At 37.9% G+C, this 9608-nt stretch overlaps 1 protein-coding gene across 1 annotated transcript; it reads left to right on the forward strand.

Moving 5' to 3' along the window:
• Positions 1–676: 676 nt before the first annotated feature.
• On the forward strand, positions 677–1216 carry LOC112512877. The gene has a single exon (XM_025119008.1). It carries the CDS (start codon positions 677–679, stop codon positions 1214–1216), a length of 540 nt encoding a protein of 179 aa, XP_024974776.1.
• Positions 1217–9608: the final 8392 nt, after the last annotated feature.

The following is a 9608-nucleotide window of genomic DNA, read 5'->3' on the forward strand; positions in this document are numbered from 1 at the left end:
AACGTGAACGATAAGAATGCCGAACAAGAACTCAGAGTTCCAAGCCAAGATTCTAGGAAATTCTATTATAGCTTAGTCGTATATAAGGAGGTATCCTCCTTAGGTTACAAGTTACTTGAAAGTGGCAAGTTAGACTACGCTCTAGAATAGAGATTTCTTGTGAGAATACAATTAGAGTGAGAGTTTTATCGTTATTACGTCTCTTTTAAAAATAGCTTCCGACTTATTCAAGTCTGTTTTGCATTCATAATTTTATCTTGAATATTTTGTTAAACCACTTCAGTTACAAAGTTACCATTCTACTCATACTCTGATTTTATTGTGTTTTTTGTAATTATGAGGAATCTGGGTTCCAACAATTGGTATCGGAGCTTACTAATCAAATCAATTGATTAGTCGATATATAACCAACAAAGATATTCCTCTTGATTTGGTTATTCATTTTTAAAACGCATTTCATTCTGATCTCAGATCAATCTTGTTTAAAAATGTTTGCTTTATGTATTCTCCAAAACTTTCAGATTCAGAAACTCGACGTTTTCACTTTCTTATTAAACTTTCTTACAAAACTTCATGGAAATGTCTAATCAATCATGGAACTCGATGTATAGTGTTGGTTCCGTTACAAAACCTCTTACTCTCCTTCGGGAGCAATATTCAGGGAATGGAAGATTAGATGATAAACTTCTATGAAGGTCTTGACCTTGAATGTTATGAGTCGATTTTAAATGGTCCATATGTACCCATAACTCTAATTCCAAGGAATCCTGCTGCTGGTGATACGGTTGAAGTTCCTGCAAGGCACGTTCCCAAGCTCCGGATAGATTGGGACGATGAAGATAGGAGACTGGTGGAAGTTGACCAAAAGGCCAAAAGGCTTTTAATCATGGCTCTTCCAAACGAGATTTTCCAATCTCTCGACGCATGTGAATTCGCCAAGGATCTATGGGATCAATTGGCTAATCATCTTGAAGGAGGGATAAAGATGAAGAAGAACAGACGTGCTCAATGTCTTAATGAGTACAACCGCTTTCAAGCTCTCCCTGATGAGTCTCTCGAGCAGACTTATCACCGCTTCAACACTCTAATCAACAAGTGTAGAAAGTGCAACGTGACTAGGACTCAAGAAGAGAATAACATGCTCTTTTTGAAAAGGTTGCATGGAGAATTGGAAAACTTGTCAATATCCTTTCAGGAGAATCAGGACCTGGAATAGTGGAGTCTTCATGATGTCTACGGCACCCAGCAAGCACAGGAATAAGAGGTGTAGAAGACCAAGGTCGCTCTGGGTGGACCTCTGGCTCTAGTCTCTGACTCCAAAGAGATTAGGTCTAGTCAGCCACTCATAGAACGAAGATCAAAATACGATAGAAGAAGAGGGAAAAAGGCTCTAGTAGTAGAGAGCGGCAATGAAGACAAAGCATCAAGCTCTGAAGATGACAACGTAAGTGCTTTCGCACAATCCTTGGCTCTCATCACCAAGGAATTTTAGAGGAAGTTTGGGAAGAAGATTTTTGATAAAAGAGGAAGTAGACATGATAGGGAAAGAAACATAGGATTTGAAGCAAATAACCCTCCCTCTCAACTAAACAAGAAGGAGGAAGAACAGTCAGATCAGAAGAAGCCTGCTGTAAGATGCTTCAGATGTGGAAGAATGGGTCACTACTCCAAGGAGTGCAAAGGCCCTCTTGTAAATGATGAACTGTACTACAAAAATAAGTAGAAGTATAATCGACCCCAGTGGAGCCTCATGGTCGAGCAAGAAAACTGGGTCTTTAACTCTACATCTGAACAGGAAGACCAAGCTCACTTCTGTGGCATGGCTGTTGAGAATGAAGCAGAAGAGTCTGGATCTGGCTCCGACTATCAAGTATGTTCTACCTCTGGTTATTCCTATTCTGATATGGAAGAAAGTATCTCTGTTTTAACCCAAGATTTTATAAAAGAACAGCAAAAACTCTCTGTTGAAAAAGCAAAAAGAAAATCTTTAGAAAAAGAAAAGTCTTTGTTGAACGAGAAACAGAGTTGTAATATGTAGAAAAGCAAGAGCTTTTTGTGGAGAAAGAAAGAATTTTAAAAATAAAACTTTCCACAGAAAATAGTCTTAAAATAGAGTGCTTGGAGCTAAAAATGGCTATACAGAAAAAAGATAAAGAACTTTTAGAGAAGGAGCGTGATATGTTAAATTCTCAAGCCTTGAAAAACTGTTTTAAAAAAAAATTCTTACACCAGAGCTTGCAAAGAAAAGAGCTCTTGATTAAAAAGTATTAAGATGCTCAGCAGGTGTATTTAAGGATAAATTCTCAACAGGATAAAGCAGGGATAGGTTATACAGACCTAGACCTCACCTGGAAGAATAAATCTACTCTTAAATATGTGTTTCGGTTAGGGGCAGAGCAAAAACCCAATTTTCCAGCTTTGCCTAATAACTCGCCTTTTAAAAGATGTAAACTTGAACATGGGGCAAGAACTCGAAAACTTAAATCTGAAAATGTTTCTTACTCTTCAAAAGGTATGCAACCAGTTGATTTAAACATTATACAGAAGACAAAATGAACTTTTTGTTTTCGCACTCATAATCCTGAGCATCTGAAATCAAATGGTGATGAAGTCAAACCTAAACCAGAAGAAACTAGTAGTTCATCGAAAGATGATTTTGTTAAAACTCTGGATCCAAATTTGATGGATGAATTTTTACAGAAAAAGTAAGACAAGACTTTGAGCAAGATCTGCTTGAGGTCTTGAAACACCCCTCTGTATCTCATGCAGATAATTCTGAGAGTAATTCCTCGGATATTTTTGGAAGTTCCTCTTCAATGTAACAGAAGGATGAAGGCACTAGTGCATATTTACGAGAATCTCAAACTCTCAATGATACTTCTGCAACTCAACATCCACACAAGGATTTTCTTAAATCTGACTCCAAATCAGAGGTTGACTCGAGTAAAGAGCAAATTGAGACAGAGATAGTAGAACCAGGACCAGAGGTTGTTAAACTTCCAAGTGGGATATCAAATAAATCTATTCCAGTAATGGAGCAGAGGAAAAATGTTCCCATATGTCCTAATTTCGTGGACATGTGCTTAAAAGCCAAGTCTTCTCTAGAGCATGAGAAGGAAAACAAGGCTAGAAAATCTAAGCCTTTCATCTCTGCATCGAAAGTTTCTAAACCCAATTTTTTTAAAGCCAATTAAGTTCACTCTAAACCATAAAGGAAAATACACTGCTAATTCTAATTTAAATTCCTCTGTTTCAGAGAGGCCTCTGAAGGCTAGAGGAGTAAGAGGAGAGAAAGGAAGGCCAGAAAAGAGAAAGGCCACATTTTATAAACGATCAAAACTAGATAGGAAGTTCACTCGAACTAACAATGCTAGGAATGATTGTAATAATTTCTGTTATGAATCCAATAAATCGTTTTGTCATCAAAATTGTGTTTATACTTGCAAATGTCTTTCTCTGCTGTAAAAATTAAAGCAGGACCTTTCAAATCCCAACTGTATTCTTTTTGGGTCATCGAAGAATAATTTCAAGACGACCCATAAGAAGCAAACTCCTAAGGCCAAATCTGGCAAACCAGATCATATGTTTGGAAAATCAGGTGTTCAGACAGATCCTCTCCCTAAACCTGCTGTTAAATCTCCAAGGCCTAATCATCGAGGACCCATCACGAAATGGGTACCTAAATCCCTATAATTTGTTTTGTAGAAGCCGCATGTGGACATTTGGTATCTTGACTCTGGGTGCTCAAGACATATAACTGGCAACAAGAGGTTACTCTCCTCATACATAGAGAAAATTGGAGGACGAGTAACTTTCGGGGATGATATGCAAGGAGAAATCAAAGGCTATGGAGATCTTCACCAAGGTAAGGTTTATGTCTATAAAGTTGCTTATGTTTTTGGGCTTAAACATAACCTTTTGAGCATAAGTCAACTTCGTAATTCTGGCTATAATGTCAAGTTTCAAAAGGAGTCTTGTTCAATACTGTCATAATCAAGTCAAGAGTTGCTAAGAGCCAAACGTAAGGGTAATCTATACTTTATGAACTTCTTACCAAGAGATAATTTAAAGACTTTGTCTCGTATCTCGTAAATGTGAAGAGGCATGGCTAGGGAACCACAATCTTTCTCACTAAAATTTTCAAAATATAGAGAGGCTTGTGAAAAACAATCTGGTTGACGGATTACCAGCAACAAAGTTCAAAAAGGACCATCTTTGTCCTACCTGTGAAATGGGAAAACTTAAAAGGGCATCCCATAAGGCAAAGACAGATGCGCCTTGTGTTAGACCTCTGCATATGCTTCATGTGGACCTCTATGGTCCAATCTTTGTGCATAGTTTGTCTAGCAAGAAGTATATCCTTGTGCTTATTGATGAATTTACAAGATATACTTGGATTGAGTTTGTAAGGCAGAAGTCAGATGTCCCAGAGCTGCTGATAAAGCTAATGATCAAGATTTTAGTCCTACTACATAGCAAAATTCAAAATCAAAGAAGTGACAATGTACTTAGTTTAAGAACGCAAAAATCGATGCATACCTTGACAAAGAGGGCATATCTCAGAACTTCTCTGCTGCAAGAACACCACAACAAAATGATGTAGTAGAAAGGAAGAATCGAACATTAGTTGAAGCTACAAGAACAATGCTTGCAGACTCTGGTCTTCCAACCCATTTTTGGGCAGAAGCTATCTCAACTGCATGCTTTATCCAAAATAGAGCAACTATGGTTAAGAGACACGTGAAGATTCCTTATGAACTCATTAACCAGAGAAAGCCTAATGTTAAATTTTTGCATATCTTTGGTTGCAGATGCTTCATTTTAAACGACCTTGATCACCTTGGTAAGTTTGATAAGAAGGTCGATGAAGGCAAATTTCTTGGATACTCCACACATGTCAAGGCCTACAGAGTCCTCAATCTATGAACCAAGACAGTCATGGAAAGCATCAACGTCTCATTCAATGATAAAGAACTCATGACTTCAGAGTACCTCAACTCTGGACTCGATCTTAACTCGACGACTTCCAATTCTCTATCGAAGTCAAGGGAATTGGAACTCAGGCAATTATTTGAAGACTTCTTTGGTGATGAGGACATATCTGCATGTGTACCCAGAGATGACTCTGCACGTGTTCACGAAGAGCCACAAACTACAAAAACATCTATCTCTGGCCCTTCTAACACTTCTGCTTCCTCTGGTGATCAAGCTAATCCACAACCACAACCCTCCAGCTCTGGATCAGAGCCTAGTCCCTTAGAGCTAGAGAACAATACCTCTGTCTCTGAACCTGGTTCCTTTGTACCATCATCTGATGGGGAGCAAGCAGAGCCTTCATCACCTTCTATGAGCCAAATGCCACACATACCAGCGGAGCAAGATCCAATGACTCCAACGTCTGTTCCAACTCAAATGACAAGGTGGATAAAAGATCATCCTCTTCATCAAATTATTGGTGAACCTTCAAGTGGTGTAAAGACAAGAGCTGCCACAGCAAATGAATGTTTATTCATAAACTTTCTAAGCATGGTAGAGCCCAAGAAAGTTCATGAAGCCCTACAAGATCCTAGTTGGGTCGATGTCATGCAAGAAGAGCTCCAACAGTTCGAAAGAAACAAGGTATGGACTCTTGTTCCCTACCAAAGGATGAAATTGTAATTGGTTGTAAGTGGGTTTTCAGGAACAAGGACGATGAGAATGGCATAGTAGTCAGAAACGAAGCCAGACTCGTTGTAAAATGCTACTGCCAGGAAGAAGGCATAGACTATGATGAGACCTTTGCTCTAGTTGCAAGGCTAGAAGCTATACGCTTATTCCTAGCCTTCTCTGCACATAAAGGATTCTGAGTCTATCAAATGGACGTTAAGTCGGCCTTTCTAAATGGTAAGCTAAATGAGGAAGTCTACGTACAACAACCTCCAGGGTTTGAAAGTTCCAGACACCCAGAGTATGTCTACTATTTAGATAAAGCTATGTATGGAATCAAACAAGCTCCACAAGCCTGGTATGAACGTTTTTCATCTTTCCTTTTATCAAATGGTTTCGAAAAAGGTAAAATCGATACTACTTTGTTTATTAAGAGGCATAAAGGTGAGATACTTCTAGTCCATATATATGTGGACGACATTATATTTGGTTCAACAAACCAGAGGCACTGTGATAAGTTCTCTGCTCTAATGAAGAGTGAGTTTGAAATGAGCATGTTGGGAGAATTAACATTCTTCCTCAACTTGCAAGTAAAACAAAGAGAAGACAATATCTTCATTAGCTAAGTTAAGTATGTCTCTGACATATTAAAGAAGTACCAACTTCATAACTCTTCCACCATGAGAACACCAATCGCAACGGGGACAAAGCTTGATGCAGATCTATCTGGAAAACCGGTAGATGTCAAGACTTAACGTGGCATGATTGGATCACTGTTGTATCTCATGGCTAGTCGACCAGATATCATGTTTGCTACCTGTCTCTATGCTAGGTACCAAGCTAATCCTAAGGAATCTCATTTGTCTGCTGTAAAAAGAATTTTTCGATATCTCAAAGGGACTCAAATTTTGGTTCTCTGGTATCCTAAGCATTATGGGTTTTGATCTTATCGCGTATATAGGTTCTGATCATACAGGATGCAAACTTGATCGAAATAGTACTTTAGGAAGCTGTCAACTGCTTGGCAACAAGCTCATCAGCGGGACATCCAGGAAGCAAAACTATGTATCTACTTCCACTGCGAAGCAGAGTATGTAGTTGTGTCAAGCTGCTGTTCTCAAGTAATTTGGATGAAGACTCAACTCAAAGACTACAGCATTGAGTTCGACAAGATTCCCATCCTCTGTGACTCTAAAAGAATGATTGCGATCACAGTGAATCCTGTACAGCACTAAAAAACAAAGCACATCTATGTACGTTATCATTTCATCAAAGACGATGTAGAGAAAGATACGATTGAAATGTTCTTTTTCAATACAGACCATCAACTTGCTGACATTTTTACTAAGGTTGTTGATGAAAAGAGATTCAATTTCTTAGTTAGGAAGTTGGGCATGCTCAATCTTCATTAACTCAGACAGTGCATCTGTATGTACTATACAGAGCCTTTGCATTCTTCTCGAGCATATCTCTGTATGACATCTGGTTATTTTACTTTTCGTCTATGAGATAGAGCCTCTGCATCTACTTTGAAAAGCCTCTTGCTTGAATCTTTTATTTCTTTGTCATATAGAGCTTCTGTATATATGATACAAAGTCTCTATACCTTGTTCAAAGTTCTTGTACAATTCTTTTGATTTTGTGATCCAAGCATAGTTCAAGGGGGAGAAAGCTCAGACAGCCCAATTCAAGGGCGAGCACCGGATCGAAGACCATACAAAATCTCTGTGTGTACTATATAGAGCGTCTGTCTCCTTAAATTTCCAAATTTGAAGAGAGAATATATGTACAGTCCAACCATGAGTTTCTGTGTGAATTCCTTAGGTATGTAATCCTTTCTTATAACCATACTCTGGTTTCATCTTTTAACTTATACTCAACTCTTGTGTACAGCACCTCTGTAACTATCATACAAAGCATCTGTCCCACGATGGTTGTTGTCTTTCTCTATGACCCAGAGTATGTGTCTTCTTATTTTTTTCTAAGTGTTTTGTCTCAAACAGAGATTTCCTTCCATTCTTATTTTGTCAAAACTCCGGTTGAAAAACACTTATCTTTTTATTTGAAGGCATAATTAAATATTTAATATTTTCAATTAGTTTAAGCGGTCACTTACAGAAGCTCACCGCCTGTATCCCTAATTTTTCAAATAAGGGAGGCGAGACGCACAACCTGTCAAGCCACGTGGCTTCTCCCCACAGGCTGTGTGAAGAAAATGCTTCAATTTTTGACGCTCCGGGAAGATAATCACTCGAGTACTTATTTGGAAATCCCTATTTAAAGGAGTTATTATCCCCGATTTCAAATTTCTTTACGCTTTCAAATCTCTCAAATTATTACTCTAGAAGTCTTCCCTTCCAAGAACTCTCAATAACTGTTAACTGCCATCGACGAACTTCAAGGTCTACGAAACATCATTCCAGTTCGATTCAATCATTTTTTCCATAGCAAGTAAGGTCTTTCAAACACAAATCTGTTCTAAAAACCCTAAAAGAAGAACTGATTAAACAACGTTTCTCAAACTCTAACTTTTTCCCTAAAACCCAATACCAGTAATCTTCTCCATTACTCTCCAAGAAACCTGCATAATGTCTACTTTAGAATACAACAACTCCCAAACACATACCACCACTCTCAAATTCATTGAGGGAACCAACCAAAACATCATTGTGAAGTCCAAGATTCATACAAAATGATATTAATCTTCAAGAACAAGATGAATGAAAGAATTGAAAGAATAGATCACCAAATGTAATTGATTTGATTGAGAGAGAGAATTACAGCTCTAATCTGATTACAATCTGCTAATGACTTGATAATGACAATTACAAGGAAATTACTATTTATACTAAGGAAATAGTAAAGCTACACTATTACAAAGACATGTAAACTAAGGAGAAACTTGAATAAAACAATAAAGCTCTTACTCAAACCCAACATTCACCCCCTTTGGATTCAAGTTTGGACTCTTGTAAATTTTGTCTTTCTAAGTCCAAGAATTTTCTCTAATCTTCTTAGAGCATTCCTGTATTGAATCTTCTCCTCGAGCAGATTTATAGCATTGACCAACAGATATCTTTCTTTGGAACTCATCCTTTCTGACTCTGCAGCTCTATCGTTATTCACCCTTTTTAAATCAAGCGCTCATCTTACCAACCTTATCATACCATTTGAATACTTGTTCAATTCACTGAATCTCATAAATTTCTTCACCTGAAGCTGAGCAAAATATATGACTCCGACATCTGGCTTTTCAAGAAATCGAGTAAACAGGATATGCATCAATATCTTCTAAGTCTTGATTAGGTCTTTTCAAATTGATGATTCTTTGATTGTCTTCGAGACCCATTTGAACATCTATGACCATAGCCAGCTTCACATGACATCGCATAAATCTTATAATAGCATCAAGAGCAATCAGAGCTCCCTCCTTCCGGTTTGTCATGTTTTTGATTTCGAAGTACATATACTCTAGATCTTCCAAATATAAGCTTGAAAAATCAGCTTCACTAAATCTCCAGATCTGTCCATCCTGTCTAGTCACAGTAAACACAGGATACCAGATTCTCAGAAGCTTTTGAGCATCAATCTGCTTGATCGCGACAACCCGATGCTTGGTACGAACTTCACTGATAGGTAGGCGCTTAACTTTCAAAAGGTGTTTGTATTCTAAACAATAGTCTTTGGTTTGCCGATGAATACCAAGGACTTTATCACCGCTTAGAACCTTACGATGACGGATAAAAATTCCAAAGTAGATATCTTCCAAGTATGGCTCTCGGATTCTTTCTCTATCGTAACCTGGAAAATTTGCTCGGATATGAAATGGTACATAATTCTTGGTGAAGATTTCTATAGGATCAACATTTTCTTTAGGAGCAGAGATGTTTGATACATCAGGTACATCTGCAATGGAAGATTCTGGAATAATTTGACGGTCATCTTGAAGAGGAAAAATTGAA

Source organism: Cynara cardunculus, assembly GCF_001531365.2.
Source record: "Cynara cardunculus var. scolymus isolate 2C chromosome LG 5, CcrdV1, whole genome shotgun sequence".
Lineage (NCBI taxonomy): Eukaryota > Viridiplantae > Streptophyta > Magnoliopsida > Asterales > Asteraceae > Cynara > Cynara cardunculus.